At 44.7% G+C, this 23,087-nt stretch overlaps 1 protein-coding gene across 1 annotated transcript in view; it reads left to right on the forward strand.

Annotated features, from left to right (window-relative positions):
- LOC308164598 (zinc finger protein AEBP2-like) overlaps positions 1-9,059 on the forward strand; it is a 26,483-nt gene extending 17,424 nt beyond the window's left edge. Inside the window, exons 7-8 of the mRNA XM_080538673.1 lie at positions 1,947-2,060; positions 8,598-9,059. Of these exons, the coding sequence (XP_080394799.1) occupies positions 1,947-2,060; positions 8,598-8,610 (127 nt within the window). The 3' untranslated portion in view covers positions 8,611-9,059. The remainder of the gene's footprint in view (positions 1-1,946; positions 2,061-8,597) is intronic.
- Positions 9,060-23,087: the final 14,028 nt, after the last annotated feature.

Genomic DNA, 23,087 nt, shown 5'->3' on the forward strand with positions numbered 1-23,087 from the left:
GAAGTCTGGGAGAGGGGAGGGGGAAGAGGAGGAGGGGGAGGAGGGAGAGGAGGAGGAGGGAGAAGAAGTCTGGGAGAGGGGAGGGGGAAGAGGAGGAGGGAGAAGAGGTCTGGGGGAGTGGAGGGGGAAGAGGAGGAGGAGGAGGAGGAGAAGAAGTCTGGGGGAGGGGAGGAGGAGGAGGAGGAGAAGTCTGGGAGAGGGGAGGGGGAAGTGGAGGAGGGGGAGGAGGGGGAGGGGGAAGTGGAGGAGGGGGAGGAGGAAGGAGGGAGAAGAAGTCTGGGGGAGGGGAGGGGGAAGAGGAGGAGGAGGGAGAAGAAGTCTGGGGGAAGGGAGGGGGAAGAGGAGGAGGAGGAGAAGAAGTCTGGGGTGAGGGGAGGGGAAGAGGAGGAGGAGGAGGAGGAGGAGGAGAAGTCTGGGAGAGGGGAGGAGGAGGGAGAAGAAGTCTGGGGGAGGGGAGGGGGGAAGAGGAGGAGGAGGAGGAGAAGTCTGGGGGAGGGGGAGGGGGGAAGAGGAGGAGGAGGAGGAGGAGAAGAAGTCTGGGGGAGGGGAGGGGGAAGAGGAGGAGGAGAAGAAGTCTGGGAGAGGGGAAGAGGAGGAGGAGGAGGAGGAGAAGAAGTGTGGGAGAGGGGAGGGGGAAGAGGAGTAGGAGGACGGAGGAGAAGTCAGGGGGAGGGGAGGAGGAAGAGGAGGAGGAGGAGGAGAAGAAGTGTGGGAGAGGGGAGGGGGAAGAGGAGGAGGAGGACGGAGGAGAAGTCAGGGGGAGGGGAGGGGGAGGAGGAGAAGTCAGGGGTGAGGGGGGGGGGTGAGGAGAGAAATGTCTCTTGCGGTTTTTCTGATGTTCCAGTGTTGGGAGACATTCCTGGTACTTTACTAGTTCCTCTGAAGTAACGCCTCAGTAACGCCTCAGGCCTCACAGATGCTACCGGCCCGCCTCCCTCCTTCCATTCTGAGGACCCACATAGACCCTCAGACCTGATGTGTTCTACTGGACCCTGCCTGGACACCTGTGACTCAGGAGGTAGAGCTGGCGTCTAACAATAGGTCGGTGGTTCGATCCCCAGCTGTCCGCGTGTCGAGGTGTCCTTGGGAAAGACACTGACTGAACAAACCCAAATCAGGCGCGGGGCCGGCGCCTTGCGTGGTAGCTTAACCGCCATCGGTGTGTGAATGGGTGAATGAGAGGCCATTGAAAAGCACTTTGGAATAAGGCCGCTATATAAGTGCAGTCCATTTAGCGTTTTACCGTTCAGATCCCCTCCCCTCTGCAGTGAGTGGTTGCATCGTTTTTTTTGCACTGCTCTGTCCGCTTGGCTCCACCCCTGGTCTAAGGAGGACTGCTGTGTGTGTGTTTACATGCAGTCAGATCTGCGGAGGAGTAACTCTGTGTTCCGCTGATGCTGTCTGGTGCTTGATTCTGCCTGATCCTTATCGTTAGAGCAACTGACTTCCTGTATTTGATTTATGAGGTTTTCCTTGAGTACGCCCCCCCCCCCCCCCCCCCCCCCCAACTCTCTCCTCTCATGCCCCTCACATCCTGTGTCGTGTCCTCCCATCCCTCCCATGGCCAAGTCCTGTCTCTCATCTAAAGCCAGGTAGTCTGCTTAGGATGAACAAAGCGCTGTTCATTCACGGTTTTTAGCCCCTTCCCCCATCTCTCTCTCTCTGTCTCTCTCTCTGTCTTCCCCCCGTCTTTCCCTCTCTCCTCTCCACTATCGCTACCTCAGCAGTAATAAAAGAGTAAGAGAGAAGCTGAGTAAGATTGTGTGTGTGTGTGTGTGTGTGTGTGTGTGTGTGTGTGTGTGTGTTTGTGTGTGTGTGTGTGTGCACGCATCTGTGATGCATTCTCCTTGTTTCCCCCATTCCCCCTACCCACCTCTCTCTCTAACTCTCTCTCTCTCTCTCTCTCTCCCCCCCCTCCCCCTCCCCTTTCTTTCTCCCCCCCCCAGGCTACCAGATGTGTGGGTGAATGAGAGTGACAGGACACAGCAGAAGACCAAAGTAGTGCACCTCTCCCAGCTCCCCACGGACACCGCTGTGCTGCTGGACCCAAACATCTACAGGTGTGTGTGTTAGTAAGGGTATATGTTCAGTGCAGAGAGAGAGAGAGAGAGAGACTGAGAGAGAGAGAGACTTTGATGACTCAGAATAACAATGTGAGTGTAGCTCTCCAAAGCTAGCAGTTATGCATGGCCACTCCTGCAGCCCCCAGGGCCTGTGTACATAGCCTGTGTTTTCCTAGCTAATGAATGATGGATCCAGCCTTTAATTGACGGCAAAGCAGAGGTCTAAATCGGAAAAGGCCCTCTGGGGCTGTGGATGAATAGATGTGGAGATAGGGAGATGGGGTTTAGAGCCACACGTACGTCTCGCATGTGAAACAGCTGCTGACCTGAGTTTGTTGACCCTAGAGTTAAAGTATGTCTCTCTCTCTCTCTCTCTCTCTCTCTCTCCTCGCTTTCTCTCCTCCCGTCTTGCCTCTCAAGCCCTACTCGTCTGCGTAGCGTTAAGAAATGGTAAAAAAAAGTTGACACAGCTGAAATATTGAACACGGTGACATTTTTCTAGCTACGTGACTAGCTATCTGCTTGCTACAAAGCTAGCGTTGGCTGGTAAAAAGAAACGTACCGTTACCCTCATATCTGATACACATAAGCTACTAACAATAACAGGAAATAGGGGTGTGATAAAGGCCGATAGGATGCTACGATCCCCTCCTTCCTGTCACTGATGCTGGGTCAGATTAATTTTGTTCATTTATCTAAATACATTTATTAGTAGTTAGTTAGTTAGTAGGGTTGGGTACCGTTTGGGTTTTATCCGGTACCGGTACCTAACCGATACTTTAAAAACGGTACCGGTACCAAAACGGTACTTAATTCTGTACTTTTGATTTTTTTAAATGACATATATATATATATATATATATTATAATAACACGGTCGACAACATTAAACAGCTTTTCACTTTTTTATTGCTGAGGCACAATATATATTACGGTAGTTAAATATACACTCAAATTAAAATAAATTAAAATAAAACTCCTGAGCCTTGGGGACTCCATTAAGCTGGGGGTGCCTATCGTTGGTACTGATGTCGAATACGAGTACACACTTGTTCGGCAGCCCCTCAAGGACATCAGAATATTCTTAGAAAAGGGATCTAGTGAAGAGGCCTGCATAGCCCCCAGAACCAAGAAGACCGAGAGGAAATATAACTCTATGAACTGGAGCCCTCCACCTCGTCAAAATCCAAACTCTGTTGCCGCTCAGCTACTACTACTCCCCTCCCCCTCTCTGGTCCATGATGACATGGCGATTTATTTTTCAGACACAGTAGTAGGATAAGGACAGTACCCGAATATCAGGAGATCCCCGATCATGTTGTCCACCTCGCAGAGACGCAGCCACACATCCGCACTACGTCATCAACAGACGCGTCGAATCCTGGAGTGCACTGTCCAATCAAAGGCATGCGTTCGTAAACTCGCTCTGAGAGCGTCGCAGCGCACACTGGGCCCGACGTCATAAGGGGAGCAAGTCATTTGATTGGACAGAAGGCATTCCACGAGTGGTGATCAGAATTCCAGAACGAGTTTACGGAACGCACCCATAAGTCGAGCGTCGCGTTATGCCAACCCGCTAGCGGAAGTTGCTATTAGCAACCTTCTCGTTATCCTTCCGTACTCGCTGCTTTCACTGAGTGGAAATTTAACAGGCGATGTGACGTCACCAGTTGACACCGGAGCGAGATAGAAAAGTACCGAAAGGAGGTACCGAAATCTCCTTTGCGATTCGGTACCGGTACATACCGAATGTAAAGTAACCGGTACCTACCGGTACCGATTTTCGGTACCCAACCCTATTAGTTAGTTAGGGTAATCTGACACTAGATCTGTGTTTAGGCTGTGTTTAGCCTCATTTACATCTTCCAGGTAAGATCCTTGAGGTTGGAAAACCTCTTTTCCGACAGCGATCTTGCAAGGCAGTAATAGCAGCGCATACCGGTACATACAATGTTTTACAAAACACAAACGTTGACAGTTTTTCAAAATGCTTTCGCTGGTCTGCGGTGCATTATTGTCCAACACACACATTCCTCTGCCATTCCTCCCTCTCCTCCCTCACTTCCATCCCACTCCCTCTCCTCCTCCTCCTCCTCCTCCTCCACCTCCTCTCCATCCTACATTTCTCAGTAGGTGAGAAATCCTGACATTCCTGCATTCTGAGGACCATAGATCTCCCTGACACACAAATCATGGCAGCCTTCACGACCCACAAATCATGCCTTTACAAGCCCTTACGGCTTTGCAGAGGGCGATGCTCACTCTGGGTTAGGATAAGGACCATGTCCCTCCTCGATGATTACGTTCACATTGTTTATATCGCCAGCAGGTGGCGCCACTCACTTTTGGCAGCTGAGAGAATAAGACGATTGAGATCTCTTTTTTTTTTTACATTTAGCTGACACCTTTATCCAAAGCAACGTACAACAAATACATTTGTCTAATTAAGTGAATCATCTATCCATCAGTCATCATAAGAAAAACAAATCTATGCTGGGACCAGGGGCCATTGGCAGTCACAATGCTAGAAGAAAGAACAATTACTTACTAATTGTTTTTATAGTACAGTACAGTGGGGATGAAGAGATATTTTGGAGGGACAGTTAAGATGTAGCCTGAAGAGATAGAGGTCTTCAATCTACGGTGGAAGATAGGTTGTGACTCTGCAGTCCTGACAGCAGTGGGAAGCTCGTTCTACCAGCGGGGCGCCAGGACAGTGAAAAGCCATGACCAAGTAGCGTGACTGCTGCTGCTGCATCCACGTAGAGGCTGTGGGGCCAGGTGACCAGGCCGAGGTGGAAGAGCGGAGTGACCGGGCAGGCAGGTGTCTGGGGGCAGGTCTGGGGGCAGGGCAGGGGTCTGGGGGCAGGGCAGGGGTCTGGGCAGGGGTTTGCAGAGGGCAAGGGTTTGCAGAGGGCAGGGGTCTGGGGGCTGACCATTGCTTGCAAGTAGGGAGGGGCTGTTCCCTTTGCCGCCCGGTAGGCGAGCACCAGGGTCTTGAATCTGATGTGAGATGCTACCAGGAGCCAGTGAAGGGTGCAAAGGGGAGGGGGACATGGGTGATTGAACACCAGACGGGTGGCATCATTCTGGATGAGCTGCAGAGGTCTGATGGCGGAGGCGGGGAGCCCGGCCAAGAGGGCGTTGCAGTAGTCAAGGCGGGAGGTTTCATGTGTCTGGACCAAGAGTTGTGCTGCTTCTCTTGTTCATGGACGTATCCTCCTGATGTTGAAGAGGAAGAATCTACAGGAGCGTGCTGTCGCTGTGATGTGCGCCACACAGGATAAGTGGTTGTCAAGGAACACTCCAAGGTTCTTGGCTGTCTGGGAGGACGTCTTGGAAAGGGCAAGCTTTCCCTGGGAGGAAGAGCAGCTCAGTCTTGTTAAGGTTGAGCTTGAGGTGGTGGGCTGACAACCAAGCCGAAATGTCTGCAAGAAAGACACACCTTAAAGCTGGATTGGTGAGGGTCAAGGAGGTTGTTCTGAATGAGATAATGAGACAGTTGGTTAGAGACCGCACGCTCAAGGGTTTTAGATAAGAAGGAGAGAAGGGATACCTGTCCAGTGTTTCCTCTACATGCATTTATTCGTGGCGGGCCGCCACAATGGAATTTCCTCCGCCACCATTCAGATTTCTCAAAAAAAATAAAAAGGCCGCTTTTCAGACCTTCACAGCGCTAGACACACCCACAAGCGCGAAGTGACGCGCTTGCAAAACTGTTTTGTGATAGATGTCTCTGTCCTTTCTACTGTATGTGTGATAGATGTCTGTTTGAGGACGATTTCTCAGGAGTTTGCGAGAGTCTGCTCTCCACTTTACGTCTCTACACAGTTTAGTTTCATTTCAGCTGCCTGACGTTGAGATGCTCCTCCTCCCCTCCCAGTACAGCTCTCCTCCCTGGAACAGAGTTAACCCTTTACAGGCTGCTCTGTTTCTAACATGTGGTTTTACAGACACGCTCTTCTTACCTGTCATTTCCAGTCATCATATTGTTCCCAGTCAGTATAAACTGTAATCACAATAATATGTGTGATCAGGACTAAGGTTGCTACAGAGTAAACACTTCCTCTGGCATGGATCACCGTGTTTGATGTCACTTAAGTTGTAAAGTAATACATGTTTTAACGAGCGATGCCGCACCTCAATCTTGCTGCCTATGAGGCTCGGCATAACCACAGCCAAAGATTTGTATTATTGTGTACTGTAAAATAAATTCTGATTCTGATTCAAGATTTTTTTGTATCATTAAAATAATAATAGTTACAACAACCATAAAGCCTCCATAATGATAATGAAAAGAAGGGGAGACGATTTTTTTATTGACAACGGAATTACATGCTGGAAAAACATGCAGACACAGACAATAAGAGACACACGGGAGAAGTACGGGAAAACATTTTATTTTTTTGGGCCATCCTCGAGTTTTGGCTGAAATTACGTCGTTGTTTTGAGCGCGCGCGCGCGCGGTCAGCGCTACCCGCCACCATTGTAAAAATTCCTGGCGGAAACACTGCTGTCTGTAGTCAGCAGACGGGTCAAGAATTGGTTTCTTGAGAAGAGGCTTGACTCTGGCCGTCTTACACAAAGTAGGGTGACCAGTAAGTGGGCTTGGCTGAGTTGCCATAGCCCTTGTTATTGACCTCTCTCTCGCACAGTGCTGTTAGCATAGCATAGCTTAGCCTAGCCTAACATGTGAGTGTCTCAGCCCAATGCAGTTTATGTGGTGTTGGCTATGTGTGTGTGGGGGGGGATTAGTTACAGACAGTCTTTGTGTGCTGGAGTGTAGGCCCTAATGTATTTAATGTAAATGGTTGTGGCCTACCTGTGAGGCACTCTGCAGGGGCATGCATATATTTCTCTCTATGTGTGTGTGTGTGTGTGTGTGTGTGTGTGTGTGTGTGTGTGTGTGTGTGTGTGTGTGTGTGTGTGTGTGTGATGTAGCGTATGCCTGTCCATTCATTTTGACAACAACACACAGAGATAATCACTTACAGCACATTTACAGTGAGGAGCAGTAATGGGATTTCTGGTTGCAATTAGGGCTGCAACAACGAATCGATTAAATCGATAATAATCGATAACGAAATTCGTTGGCGACGAATGCCATTATCGATTCGTCTTTCTTTATTTTTTTTATTTTTTTCCGGGTTTTGTTTCCATAACAAACCTACTTCCTGTTGACGCACGCCACGCTGTCTTGCGGCCGGTGTAGGCATCGCGAATCATAGCGAATCATAGCGAATCATAGCGCTACCTATGGCCGGAAAGGGCAGAACCTATGACCGGAACCGGAAAAGTGGGAAAATCCGGTACCTACACCGGCGCGGCGGCTACATTTAAATCATGCTACTCAGAAGCCTTGAGAGTGAAGCTGTCTGCTGTCTGCTGTCAGGACATGCTAGTGAGTTAGCTAGCAGGGTTAGCTCGCTGCTGCCGCTAGCTGACTGTCACTACGCTGCTTGTCCAGCTGTAGTCTGCGTAGCTGTGCTGAGAACCAGAGCACTAACTATGTTTCTATAGAGGAGGGTTACACTAACTATGTTTCTATAGAGGAGGGTTACACTAACTATGTTTCTATAGAGGAGGGTTACAGCTAACTTCCTATTGTTTTATTATATAAGTCCTGCTGGGTTCAGCCCTTCCATGGTCTCCTGCTCTCCATGCAAATGCGTTAGTGTGAGTTCTGGCGAAGCGTCAGCTAAATGACTGTAATGTAATGCGATAGCCAGTGAGTGTTTGCCCGCATTCATGAATTCAATATTGCATGACAAGTGTATTTAGCTAGCTGGCTAACGTCAGTGGTAGAGCAGAGGTGATAAGCTAAAGGCTAGCTAGTGGTAGCCTACCAAGCTACCCGTGAGTTAGAGTGAGGCACTGACTGTCGCCTAGCCTATTGTATGGAGTGAGAGGACACATTGCATTGTTTTGGAGCATATCTGTTATATAAAAACATAAGTGTCTTGTCTGTAGCCTATATTGCACTTTGGGTTACTGACCTTTACATTAAGCAAAGTTATGACCTAAAACAATGCATGTATTGAGCTAGAGTTCAACTACTTTATTGAAACAATCTACCGCCATAGTCCATGGCCTGTTGTTAAACCTATTTGATGTAGCTAAGCCTTTTTTATTTATATTATTTTTTATTTTTTATTAATACTTATTCATTTTGCACATGTATATGTATAGGCCTGGCTGATTTAGAAAACATAAAATACAATTTGCAAAAGAAATATTTTTAAATAAAAAAAAGAAAAAGAAAAAATCTTTTTGTAATCTTTTCCCCCCGTTTTTAAATATCCGATCAATCGATTAATCGATAAAATAATCGGTAGATTAATCGATTATCAAATTAATCGTTAGTTGCAGCCCTAGTTGCAATTCAAGCAGAATGAACCGAAGTCGTCTCTATACTCTCTTGTTGGGAGATTCTGACTTAAGATTGGTATTTAAGCGCAGCTTGCTTGCTACTCTGGGTTTTTATATAAATAAAGTTTGATTTGAATAATAAACTAAATAGATTTTCTGTTTGCAGCATGTTCTTCTAGATACTCAGAGGAAGTCCTGATGTCACATCCTGCTGGCCTGCCCTGGAGAGTTGAAGAGGACAAACCAGAGTTTTCATCGCAGGCCCTTCTTTCTTTCTTTTTCTCCTTTTCCCAACCCTCCTTTCTTTTCTCCACCTTTCATTTTATTCTCAACGTCACATTCCTGAAAATGATGCAGTGAATTCTGAATTTGTTTTTAATTGGGTTCCTAAAACGAACAAAAATGTTTTATATATTAGGTGCTGATCTTTCGAGACATTTTTTGGGAACGTTTTTTGTATGTTTTAGGTAATACTGCTAGACTGAGAGCTAACAGCATAGTCACTTGACGATGTTGTAGAAGCCTGGACACATTTGTAGAGAAACTGTCTTTGTAAATACACCTGAAGATTTGTAATATATTTTTATACCTAAAAATGTTACTGTACTGTAGATAGGTGTTCTATTCTTTCCGCTGAACATTTTTTTTTTTTAATTATTATAAATGTTTTAAATGTAATAATTGTACATATAATGTGATAGGAAAATAGTTTTGACGGATGATTATATAATGCCATAGTTCCTTCACGTCTCTAAACAACTATTAAAAAGTGATGTTTACCACTTCACTCTGCTCCTGTCGAACACTAGTATGGTCAATTTTACTGACGATGATGAAGATGAAGAAGTTGTAAAGCCTTGGGTGTGTATTATGTATGTCATGTATGTGCTGGGCTGGCAATAGGCAATCAGTGTTTACCCTGTTCAGCCTGGCTAACCTTTGCATGTTAGTTACACAAAGAGAATAGAGATGATATTTAACAATAGGACCGTGTGTGTGTGTGTGTGTGTGTGTGTGTGTGTGTGTGTGTGTGTGTGTGTGTGTGTGTGTGTGTGTGTGTGTGTGTGTGTGTGTGTGTGTGTGTGTGTGTGTGTGTGTGTGTGTGTGTGTGTGTGTGTGTGTGTGTGTGTGTGTGTGTGTGTGTGTGTGTGTGTGTGTGTGTGTGTGTGTGTGTGTGTGTGTGTGTGTGTGTGTGTGTGTGTGTGTGTGTGTGTGTGTGTGTGTGTGTGTGTGTGTGTGTGTGTGTGTGTGTGTGTGTGTGTGTGTGTGTGTGTGTGTGTGTGTGTGTGTGTGTGTGTGTGTGTGTGTGTGTGTGTGTGTGTGTGTGTGTGTGTGTGTGTGTGTGTGTGTGTGTGTGTGTGTGTGTGTGTGTGTGTGTGTGTGTGTGTGTGTGTGAGCAACGATTGGGCCTGGGATAGCTCTCCACCACGCACACACACACAGCTCTCTGCCACACTTCCTGTTTGGTCAGAAGGTCCTGTCCAAGCCAGGGGGCCATTCCACTAAAGGTGGATCAGTATAGCGGCGATATAAATAAATGCGGCGATCAGGCAACTCGAGATTGGAATTCAAGCCTCAGGTGATTCCTCGAACGAGGATCAGCCTTGTGTCATCAGTGTTCACAGAAGACAGGCTTACAAATCTTCGATATGGGCGCGTGCACGCAGACATAAAGAGCCCCGAAGAGTCGATCTGTCGAAATGAAGATACTCCACTCTGCAGGGGTACTACATTTGCGCAGCATTCCCGAATTATTGATCTTTATGAAGACGGAAAAATAAGATGTAAAATAGTGCAATACTGCCGCAATTAACAAGGCGAGGGAAATGGTTTGGCAAGAAATTGCTGACCGATTAAATGCGTAGGTCATACTAGCCCCAGTTATTGTTATATGTTCATATTTTAATAAATGAATATTACTACTGTGGTGATATCAGCAGCAGGCTACAAACCATCATATCGCCACAATGGCCTAGTGGTACCGACCGCTGCCACAGGATGTATTTGTCATTTTTAGACGTGGTTCGAATCCCTCTTCAGACACACTTTTTACTGCATTTCGTTGTCTGAATCTAATCTAAAATCTAATCTAAAAAAGTATGTAGGCTATAAAATTATGATGCAGGCTAATTTACAAGAACTGACACGATTACAATGGTGTTTGAAGCCTTTGCATGAAATCTTCGGTTAAATGTAAAAAAAAATACTTAGTCAAGTCTCGAACTCGCAACCTTTGGGACTCCAGCCGGCTGCCTTACCACTGCGCCAGCCAGACTGCTGTGATGACAGCAATGCAAGTTGATAGACATACCTATTCATTTTATTTTATTTTTTACACTTTTTAATTTATGTATCCATCGATCTATCTATCACACTTTCAAAATATCTAGTTATCTATCACACAATCAAACTATCTATCTATCGATCACACTTTCAAATTATCTATCTATCACACAGTCAACCTATCCATCTATCTATCTCGTGTGAAGTGGGAACTAATATTTCCTAAAAGACACATGAGGAACTGTCGTTCGGGGTTTAGTTTCCACCTGTGAGCCTTTTTTGACCATAGCCTGTGTTTTAGCCTGGTCGCGACCAGGCTAATTATATCTGACTCAGAAGGAGCTCAACCAAGCAGCGAATTATTTGAGCCACATTGATGGCACCGAACGCAAGCTAACATTTTCGAGGCGTAGAACTTTATCGAGCTTCGTGGAATACCCCCCAGGTCTCTAGGGCCAGTCCCCAGCTGGACTAGGCTGTTCAAAACACACACCTCATTATCTCTCTCTCTGTCTGTCTGTCTATCTGTCTCTCTCTCTCTGTATGTGTGTGTCTCTTTGTCTCTCTCTGTCTCTCTCTCTGTCTCTGTCTGTGTGTGTGTGTGTGTCTTTCTCTCTCTTTCTTGTTTATGAGGAATGCGGGGGCAGCTGGTCGTCTGGGAGTGATTTGCGGAGCAGATTTGTGACGACATGCCTGCTAGTGCTCAGCCTTCAGCATCAGCTGTGTGTGTGTGTGTGTGTGTCATTGCTAATATAGGGATGTCTGTGTGTGTGTGTGTGTGTGTGTGTGCATGTTACTGACAGCACTGTCAAATGCACATGCAATGTTGAATGCATGAAGACAGAAGTGGGTCCTCTGACGCACTATGTCCAGACCATGTGACTCCAGGGTGAATTCATAGAACAGTGTTTTGTTAACTTTAGTTTGCTATAGTAATATGCCTGTCTAGTGCAAAAGTGTCCTCCTTAATGACATAATGACTGGGTTTTGGAACTAATGTTGTATATTGAACTGTTTATCTATAATTGTATGAGGATTCATTAGAAGCATATGTACCAGTTTTACACAACCCAGATGATAGTGACTTGGTTGGCTGGATCATTACTATCCAGACATTTAGCGTGAACACAAACACCCACCAGTTAATCATTAAGGGTGGAATTCTAACTCGAGTTCCGCCAGCGTTTGGGAATTTGCCTAAATCTTGCATTCATATCAATGGGGAATTTGCGCAATGATTCAACATCGGATCTCGAGTTGGTATTCCGCCCGTAACGATACTTCAATGTGAGTTTCATACCTGCTCGGTTTGTGAATTTGGCCAATGACAATGGTGGGTTATGTTCATAACCTGTGGTAGCTTGGTAAACGCTAAGTTGGGACCCCCAACTCTGCCGTCATGAAGTTGAGATTCAAAATAGTTGAGGTAAGGATTAAAGTTAAATGGTAAATGGACTGCACTTATATAGTGCCTTTTTTGCTGCTCCAAAGCGCTTTACAACTGCCTCTCATTCACCCATTCACACACACATTCACACACCAATGGCGGCAAGCTGCCATGCAAGGCGGTGGCACGCTCACTGGGAGCAATTTGGGGTTCAGTGTCTTGCCCAAGGACCCTTCAACATGTGGCCAGCCGGGGCTTGAACCGCCGATCTGCCAACCTTGTGATCATTCGACGGCAGCTCTACCTCCTGCGCCACAGCCCCCCCTTAGATTAGATAGTTAGATTCAGGGTCGTCCCAAGGATCCCGTTTAGCATCTACCGTGGTAGCATGTGCTATGAAGCGCAACCAGAGAGGACAGGACAGAGCTCTCCCACCTGCAGTGTGTTCTGAATCTAGAGGACAGATTGTATTGATCCATTGCACAGATTGTATTCAACCATTGCTCTGTACATATCTTTCTATGCATATATCTTACTGTACATATCTCGCCCTTGTCTGTACATATCTCACTGTACATATATCTGCATCTTTATGGCTTTTGCACTATTGCATCTGCCTAGATGCTGAATGCATTTTGTTGTCTCTGTACTTGTACTGTACTATGCCAATGACAATTAATTGAATCTGAATCTGAAAGGTCCCCCACAGTCTCAGGTGAGACACTGACCCAGGGGTACAGGGGTGTGAAAAAGGAGGGGGGAAGAGGGAAAAGAAAGAAGGAAGAGGAGGGACACAACATTACATTTACATTTTTATTTTAATTTTAAATCAAACAATTATTATGAGGTTAATGTAGGGATTCTAGTGTTTATGTGTACTTTTTATTTTTATACTTTTTATACTTTATTGTTTTCAGAAACATTTCAGGCATAACATAACACACAAACAAAAAAACATCATACATAAACAAACAAAGAACACAAACTTGTGGGGCAGATATCATGAGGTCATGTTCAGGAACCGTGATCATTGATGACGGTTAAGGCCGATTTAAAGTTCTGCGTCGAATTTACGTGCGTCGCTTACGTAGCCTACGTAAGGGGTCTCGCACTTTACACTTCTGCGTAGGCTGCGCTGCAATTACACCGTCACATCGCTAGGTGGCAGTGTGTTTTCTATGCCCCTGTGCTGTGCCTCTTCCGGTTAGGAACTCAACGGAGCTCAAAGCGGCATAATAGCGATCTTTTTGTTGTTATGCTTGTTGTAAATAAAAGTTCTATGATGCATTGAAATGACATTAAACTAAGATAATACGATGGTTATCATAATTTCAAAATCAAATCTTTATTAATGAGTAATTACAGAAAAAGTAAATGACATTTCTGTCATGGCTTCCGCATTTTGGCCGACGAGAGAGTCGGAATCATGTGCTACCAAGCGGACCAATCACAGAGCTTATGGTTGCGTAGAAACTGACGTGTTCTTACGCAAGGCTACGGCTTCGATTTTACGCAGAAGTTTAAATCGGCCTTGAAGGTACAGTTTGTTACATGAGATTTATGGCATGTTTGCCTAAGTGAGAGAGAAATAAAATGTATTTAAACAAAAAGAAAATGAATACCTACAATATATATATAAACCCTAATCAGTGTCCGTTTTCTTAAAATAACAATCCCATTTCTTCCAATACTTCTTTTTCTTTCTGTAGACGCAGGGTGTGGGTCATCTTTTCCATGGAGCGTACATTATTAACAATTTTTGTAAAAAGGTCCACGGTAGGGGGATTTCTCTGAAGCCAGTATTTGGTAATAGCTTTTTTGCATGCAACCAAGAGAATTTTGAGGAGGTATGCATCACTTGTATATAAGCCTTCAGGTAATATTCCCAGATACAGAGAGGAAAAAGACATATCAATGTTGACTGCCAGAATCTTAGACATTAAATCACTCACTTCTTCCCAAAAAGATTGAATACATGGACATAACCAGAAAATGTGTGCATGGTCAACTTGCATTGATCCACACTCCCTCCAACAAGGATGTTGGGATCCAGTGAATTTGGACTTAAGCTTTGGTGTTATAAAGAAGCGAATCAGGTTCTTCCAATTAAAATCCCTCCAAGTCAGTGAGTTAGTGGTAGAGCATTGGGCTTCCCAAGCTTGTATCCACACCTCCTCAGTTATTACCATCCCCACATCCCTTTCCCAGCGCTGTCGTACATAGTCAGTTGAGTTTCTGTTCACTTCACCTTTATAAGCATTCATGAAAATTTAAATCAGTTTTGAAAAGATTGCAGGTTTGGGCCCTCTGACCTCCTTCAAAAAATAGTGGCGGACCTGTAAGTATGTATCTATAAAAATCAACCTAGGGGGGCGCTTAGGTGGCGTAGTGGATTAAGCGCTGACCATGTACCGCAGGGATCCCGGTTCGATTTCAGCCGCGGACATATCCTGCATGTTATCCCTTCTCTCTCTCTCACCCATCCTTCCTGTCATAATCTCTACTGTGTCTGTCATTAAAAAAAAAGGAAAAATATGAGTGGGACTGCCCCACTCAGAAAAAATTACTTAAAATAAATAAATAAATCAACCTAGGGCCGACTGTATTGGTGTGTCCATCAAGGAAAGTTCTATGTCTTTCCATTTACCTTCGTATGTTGGGTTACACCAAAGTACTAGTGGTCTTAACTGGGCAGATAAATAATAGTCCTTCAGGCAAGGTAACGCCAAACCTCACCTCTCCCTTGGCAGCTGCAGGGTTGAGTATTTTACTCTGGGTCTCTTTTTGTTCCAAATGAACCTGGAAATGTGTTTGTCCCATTCTCTAAACTGTTTAGGGGGGATCTCTACTGGCAGGGCAGTGAATAGATAGAATAATTTTGGGAGAATAGTCATCTTGATTCAATAGTCATCTTGATATGCTCCTCCAAAAGGAGCGATAGGCGTAAGTAAGTAAGTAAGTCATCTTGATTGATCTTACTCTACTACCTATATCGAGGGGTAGCAAGGCCCACCTATCCATATCTTTGTATATGTTTTTGTTAATCTTGTTATAGTTTATGGCATACAGGGAAGATATTTCTCTAGGTAAGTAAACCCCAAGGTACTGGATATATGGTGATATGTGTACTTTTTTGCAATAAATAATTGATTACAAAAAAAAAGGTTGACGTAGGGATTCTCTTATTTGAAGGCATTTAGAAATGACAATTTGTATACATAGTCCTCTTTTCATGGCACGGAAAGTATTGGGACAGATTGATATTATGTCAAAATTAAGCACTGACACTTAGTATTAAATATTAATTAATTAACTTAACTAATTAAGTATTTGTTCACATATCCTTTGCACACAATAGCTGCCTGCAGTCTGTGACCCACTGACCCCACCAGACGCTCGCTATCTTCTCTGGTGATGCTCTGCCAGCCTGCTGCAGCCATCTTCACTGGTTGTTTGTCTTAAAGGTATTTTTTGCCAAAATCTTATCTTCAGGAAATGAAATGCATGTTCAATTGGATTTAAATCTGAAGACTATTTGGCCAGTCAAGAACATTCCTGTTTTTGGCCCTGAAAAAAATCCCTAGTTGCTATGGCAGTATGTTTGAATTCATTGTCTTACTGTATGATGAAGCAACGTCCAGCGAGTTTGGAGGCATTTGCTTGTACTCAAGCAGACAAGATGTTTCTGTACTTTCAGTACTGCACGTCAGAGTTAATTCTGCTGCTGCCGTCATCAGTGACATCATCATTTAAGACAAGTTAGACAGTTCTAGTGGCAGCCATTCATGCCCAAAGCATAAAATTCCCTCCACCATGTTTCACAGATGGTATGCAGTGGATAATGGACAGTTCCTTTTTTCTTTCCTCTTGCAATCACTCTGGTTCATGATCATATTAATCTTATCCGTCTTATCAGAACTCTGGATAAAGCTTTTTAGGTACTTTTTAGCTAACTGTAACCTGGCCATCCTAATTTTGAGGCTAACTTCAGCTACAAGTCTTCTGTTAATAGTACACATTCATGTCTACCTCCTGAAGAGTGTTACTGATCTGTCGGACAGTTGTTTGGGGTTATTCTTTATTTTGTTGATCATTCTTTGGTCATCCACTGTGTAGGTCTTCCTTGGACTACCAGGGTGTTTGTGATTGCTGAGCTAACCAGTGCTTTCTTTCTTTGTAATGATCTTCCAAACAATTGATTTTGGTAAGCCTAAAGGCACATGCCAAGACAAAAATAATTAATCTTTACTCCTACTTCTGTTTTCGAATTTGGTTTAAATACTTGGTTTTGCAAGAAGAGATCAATCAGATTCCATCCTATCAATTCTATTCTGAAGACAGGCAAGTGTGACACCTTCCAGAGAACATCCAAGCTGCGTTCGTAAATTAGCTCTGAGAGACGCCGCAGTGCACACTGGGTTCAACGTCATAATGGGACCAAGTAATTTGATTGGACAAGAGGCATTCCATGAGTGCTGATGAGATTCCAGAGCGAATTTACGAATGCAGCCCTAGCACGGGGGATCTCAAGGAGTGATGGCAGAACTCCTCCCCCTATCAATATATATTAATGGGAACATACAAATAAATCATGACAAAAATAGGATTCCTGGAAAGTGCGTCTTGAGTAAATTACCTTTTTATGATCCAGTATATAACTTGTTCTAGTTTTCCAACTTTGACTTTGTGTTGAGTACTGAGTGAGGTCATGGAGAGGGGTTGCTAAAACTCCTCTTGCATTCTCAGAGTTTGGCTATGGCCATCCCTGTCAAGATCAAGAGTCTAGCTCTTATATCAAGAACAAAGGGAACTCCACCAGGCACTAAACTCTCTTCTGGGACCGTTTTTTTACTCTGCCTCGTCCATTCCAAATGTTTTTCAAATATGGACCCTGGCGAAGGGTTAGTTGGAGCAGTCTCTCTCTCTCTCTCTCTCTCTCTCTCTCTCTCTCTCTCTCTCTCTCTCTCTCTCTCTCTCTCTCTCTCTAATATCTATTCATTTAATTATCCTTTAACTACTCCTTTAACCACAACCTGTGGTTGGGAAGGCCTGCTGTGGTTTGCAGTAGGCTACAATTTTTCAGTGATTATTTGGGATATGCAGGAGCCACATAATCTATAATGGAGCCTACTGGGGGGACAGTGTAGTACAAGGAGAGAGTTATGGAAAAGACCTCACGCCAGACGCCATTATTGTGACACACTAAGGCCTGTCCATAAGCAGAGGAGGACAGACACCATGGTGAACGCTGCATCAATGTCATCGTTGATATGAGAGTGTGACAGGCAGGGTTTGAACCTGGGTCTCCCACATGGAAGACCCAAGTGTCTACCTTTAGGTCAAGATGACATTGTCAAGCTCAGAGTGGGACACCTCCTAAATTGACTCGTACGCTCAGTTAAGCTTCTGAGTTGAGCCGCAATTTAGAGTCTAGGGGGAAACTTATCCTACTCCAAAACCATATTGTTACTGATTATGGAATTACAGCCTTACCATGGTATATGTCTGTCAGAGCGTCTGTCAGAGCGTCTGTCTGTTAGAGCGTCTGTTAGAGCGTCTGTCAGAGCGTCTGTCTGTTAGAGCGTCTGTTAGAGCATCTGTTAGAGCGTCTGTCAGAGCGTCTGTCTGTTAGTGCGTCTGTTAGAGCGTCTGTTAGAGCGTCTGTCAGAGCGTCTGTCTGTTAGAGCGTCTGTTAGAGCGTCTGTTAGAGCGTCTGTCAGAGCGTCTGTCTGTTAGAGCGTCTGTTAGAGCGTCTGTCAGAGCGTCTGTCTGTTAGAGCGTCTGTTAGAGCGTCTGTTAGAGCGTCTGTCAGAGCGTCTGTCTGTTAGAGCGTCTGTCTGTTAGAGCGTCTGTTAGAGCGTCTGTTAGAGCGTCTGTCAGAGCGTCTGTCTGTTAGAGCGTCTGTTAGAGCGTCTGTTAGAGCGTCTGTCAGAGCGTCTGTCTGTTAGAGCGTCTGTTAGAGCGTCTGTTAGAGCGTCTGTCAGAGCGTCTGTCTGTTAGAGCGTCTGTTAGAGCGTCTGTCAGAGCGTCTGTCTGTTAGAGCGTCTGTTAGAGCGTCTGTTAGAGCGTCTGTCAGAGCGTCTGTCTGTTAGAGCGTCTGTTAGAGCGTCTGTCAGAGCGTCTGTCTGTTAGAGCGTCTGTTAGAGCGTCTGTTAGAGCGTCTGTCAGAGCGTCTGTCTGTTAGAGCGTCTGTTAGAGCGTCTGTTAGAGCGTCTGTCAGAGCGTCTGTCTGTTAGAGCGTCTGTTAGAGCGTCTGTTAGAGCGTCTGTTAGAGCGTCTGTTAGAGCGTCTGTCAGAGCGTCTGTCTGTTAGAGCGTCTGTTAGAGCGTCTGTTAGAGCGTCTGTCAGAGCGTCTGTCTGTTAGAGCGTCTGTTAGAGCGTCTGTTAGAGCGTCTGTCAGAGCGTCTGTCTGTTAGAGCGTCTGTTAGAGCGTCTGTTAGAGCGTCTGTCAGAGCGTCTGTCTGTTAGAGCGTCTGTCTGTTAGAGCGTCTGTTAGAGCGTCTGTCAGAGCGTCTGTCTGTTAGAGCGTCTGTTAGAGCGTCTGTTAGAGCATTTGTCAGAGTGTCTCGCAAGATAGCGGCTAAATACAGACCAGTACCTGCAATCTCACACACCATATCGGGAAGAGCAGCGCTTGAATACAGTTGCAGTAACTACACTTTTATCTTTTTATTTGTTAAATTAAATGTTGTTGTTAAATGTTTATCTATTTATTTTCTCTATATATGTATCTATATGTATCTATTCTTGCCATTTCTATTCTATTCTATTTTCTATTCTATTTTTATTTTTTTATTACTTTTTTCTGTATTTCTTTCTGTAAAGCACTTTGAATTGCCCCTGTTATATGAAATGTGCTATACAAATAAACTTGCCTTGCCTTGGCTATGCCCTACCTACTCATTTAAGACTCTCAAGAAGAAGCCACCATTGTTCTTCTTTTGTAGTTCTGTAGGCTCTTTGTCTTCCAGAAAGCATTTTTGAACTGAAATTGATACTTAAAATATACTTATTTCTATGTGTTTTTTTCTAAATCACAGAAAATTGTATTTGATCAGTTATGTATCATACAGAGGAGCTTGTTAAAACAACTAAGATTTGGTGGGCTTATTTGGTAGGCACGCAGAAAGCAGTGTCAGCAGAAAGCAGTGTCAGCAGTCTCTTTTTTCTTTTTTTTTCTTGAGGATTTTCAATTTAAAATTATGTATACCGTAATTATTACAAATGGTTATTACAACAGGGAAGCTGTGGTGCAGGAGTCTTACATTTACAATTTTGACATTTAGAAGACACCTTTATCCAAAGTGACTTACAACAAGTACATTTGTGTAAAGTTAGTGAATGATCGTCACCAGTCATCTCCAGCGAGAGAGGTCTCATGAGATCCCAACACATAGCAACATCTCTAAAGAATGTCTTTTATCAACCACGGGACCAAGGGACTCGAACCCTCAATCTTCTGATTCGAAGTCAGACGCCTTATCCATTAGGCCACGTGGTCTTTCCTTAATGTGTAGACTGTCTTCTTTTTTTCTTTTTTTTATCACTTGGGTTTTTATTGGGTTTCAGCATAGACATGTATAGACTGTCTTCTAATGCTGTTGATGCGTGTCGTGCTCATGCACTCAGAAGTGTGTGTTAAAAAGTCACTGTTTTAAAATAAACCTTTACTCACACTTAATCACTTCTCCCTACTCATTGGGATACATCACCATGGTATTATGATGTATTATTATGGGATATGATCATGATCCATCTCAGGTACACAAATTATCGTGTCGTATCAAGCAGATTGCGTTTGATTAGCGAACCTCTTCTAAATCATGATTTTGACAGAGCCATAATTTGGATTTGGATCTTAACCATTGCAGTCCGCTCCAAGAAAACGGAGTAATTTAGCAAACTATAAAGAAGTCTCAATAAAGTTGTTCTCTGTTTAAATCAGATCCAGAAGTTCTAGAAGGGGGGGGGGATATCAGAGACTTGTAGTAGACATCTCACCATAGTTAAGTGAATCTTTGAGAAAAACAGACGTTTCTCAATAACCATGAGTCACTCCAACTCAACATGGGGAATGTTTGCATTGCAACTTATAGTAAATGAGAAGCAACAGGGTTTCACTTTTAGCTTGCTGGAAGATCTGATATCCTCATCTTTCCAGGGAAAAGACCGGGAGATACTGCGGTCTCACATGACATCATGGATTTCCCACCATTCCCAATGGTGCATCTATACTGGGTTTTTGAATGTCTCTCATTGCTCTTCCTGGAATCATTATAGTTGTTTACTCCGTCCATCCCCTTCTAAGATGTAATTCATTCTTCCCATAAAAAGATGCATGTACAACAATGGAAAACCACCATGGCATGAAGTTTCCATTCCATCTTGGGTGGAACACTAATAATAAATAATACATTGATAAGCATCAACTAATTAAACAATCCAAAAAAGTGCACCAAATATGGTCGTCGGTCGTGGATGCACAGGCACCGCCACGGAACGTTGCTTTAGAATTTGAATATCTGTTCATGTTCTACTCATTCTAACTGTATGTGTGGTCCAGGTCAAAGATGTTCGAAGGTGATTATCCCCTTCCCTCTTCCCTCCAGCCCCAGCATGTGTGGTCCCTCTGCCCAGTTGTGGCCTGCTCAGCCTTTCTCTGGGTCTGCTAGGCATTACTGCTGTATGTGTAATGGGCTAGATTTAGAGGTGATTACAGATTGATTAATGGTTCTCCCTCTCTGTTCAGGAGAACCCCCCCCCCCCCCCTCGAGTCGCAGGAGAGCTCTGTTGTTGTTCTCTCACAGCGACATTGATTACCACTACGACCGCTTTTGGAGAGGTTCGCTGTAGTGGATTCAGCTGAGGTTGAATACACACACACACACACACACACACAGACAGACACACACACACACACACACACACACACAGACACACACACACAGACACACACACTCAACACACACACTCACCACACACACACACACACACACACACACAGACACACACACACACACACACACACACACACACACACACACACACTCAACACACACACACCACATACACATACATAGCATGGTCTATGCACTTCTATGCACACACACACACACACACACAGAGTAAAGTGATTTTCTGTTGTCGTTGGCAGAGCGGTCCTGTTAGACCATAAGCTTGTGGTGAGAGCACTCAGAATGCCCATATCCTCTATCTGATGATCCACGTCACTGCGGCTGTCAGGGTGGTTGTTAGGTTGACCACACTGAGCTCCACTGGTGCCCCTCTACTGGAGAATCCCTAGGATGATGAAGATGATGATGATGAGGGAGGAGGGCAGAGGAGGAGGAGGAAGATGATGATGATGGTGAGGAGAAGGAGGAGGAGGAAGATGGTGGTGAGGAGGAGGAAGAGGAAGAAGGAGAAGATGATGATGGTGAGAATGTCGGTGAGGAGGAGGAGGAGGAAGATGATGAGGAGGATGGTGATAAGTAATCCGGCCTTTGATGAGTAAGCAGGTAATCAGATGAGTAAGCAGGTAATCAGATGAGTAAGCAGGTAATCAGATGAGTAAGCAGGTAATCAGATGAGTAAGCAGGTAATCAGATGAGTGACCTTCAGACCTTTTATTCCTACTCATTACATTTCCACATTGTGTTGACAGACAAGCTCCGATTCTCATCTCCCCGCCGAGAGAGAGAGAGGTATGATAGAACAGGATGTGCTGTACACACTATGACATCATCACCTCTGTCCGCCCGTCCGAGTTCCATCCCGTCCTGTTCAAGCTATTCCGAGTTAATTATCACTCTCCGTAAAACAACAAGCACCCTGTCATGATAGTGCTGGACCCAGACATTCACATAACATGTCAAATTACCTTAAAAAAAACAGGCGCTAATTGAAAACGGAGCCGTTGAAAAGACCAGTGTGCTCTCCTTAGCCAGGGGCCGAGCGGCGCAGAGCACAGCGGAGCAGACTGACTGATTGTTGCATATTCAATGCCTCTCCAAATAGCGGGTAATTTTCAGTGCCCTGTACTTTGTGGATTAATTTGAGCGGCGGCAACGCAAAGAGTGACTCATCCCCATATTTGTCTGTGTGTTTGTACTGGAGTAAGCACATTTCTCCTGAGGAGCATGCGTCCCAAACCTCCACTGGATACAAACACAAAACTGATTAATGAATAGTTGGCTCCCACTCATAGATTTTCCCCCTCAGTGAAATGACTAATACTTCATAATTCTATTATGTAAGACGATGCCGGATTGACCGAGAGCAGTATTTAGTATTAGTATTATTAGTTCTGGCTTGAGACATTAGAGTTCAAACCGCAATGTTTGATTTTTGTCTTTTGTCTGAGCGTATTAGACTGATGGCGTGGCACGCTCAGTACGTTGACCTATAGGGGATGGTTGTTGTGTTCTCAGTCAGTGCGTTGGCACTAGAGCTCACCCGATCCTTTATTAAATCCATGGATTAACAGACTAGTGTGTTGTACTGTATTATGCTGCTCATTCGATCTCAGAAAACACTGAACCTCTGTGTTGAAATGCCCGTAAGTTATTTGCCTAGAGCTTCTCATTGGTTGATTCTACTCTCGGAGTGGGAAAACTCATATCATCTTTGCAAAAAAGTCGTAGTCATAAAAGTCTGTTTTATTTTCCGTAGGCAGATGATCACTGTGTTAGCCCTGTACTCATCTAGTATAGTGACGTCCCTCTACTAACCTTAAAGTAAATCGACTGCACTTATGTAGCATCTTATTCCAAAGCACTTTACAATGGCCTCTCGTTCACCCATACATTCACACACACATTCGCACACCAATGGCGACAAGCTACCATGCAAGGCCCTAGCCTGCTTATTGGGGTTCAGTGTCTTGCCCAAGGACACCTCGACACGTGGCCAGCCAGGCTTGAATCGCCAAACCGGCTCTACCTCCTGAGCTACAGCCGCCCCAACCTTAAAGTCTTGCTCTTGTAA

The sequence above is a fragment of the Nansenia antarctica genome (genome assembly GCF_963989245.1).
Source record: "Nansenia antarctica genome assembly, chromosome: 8".
NCBI lineage: Eukaryota > Metazoa > Chordata > Actinopteri > Argentiniformes > Microstomatidae > Nansenia > Nansenia antarctica.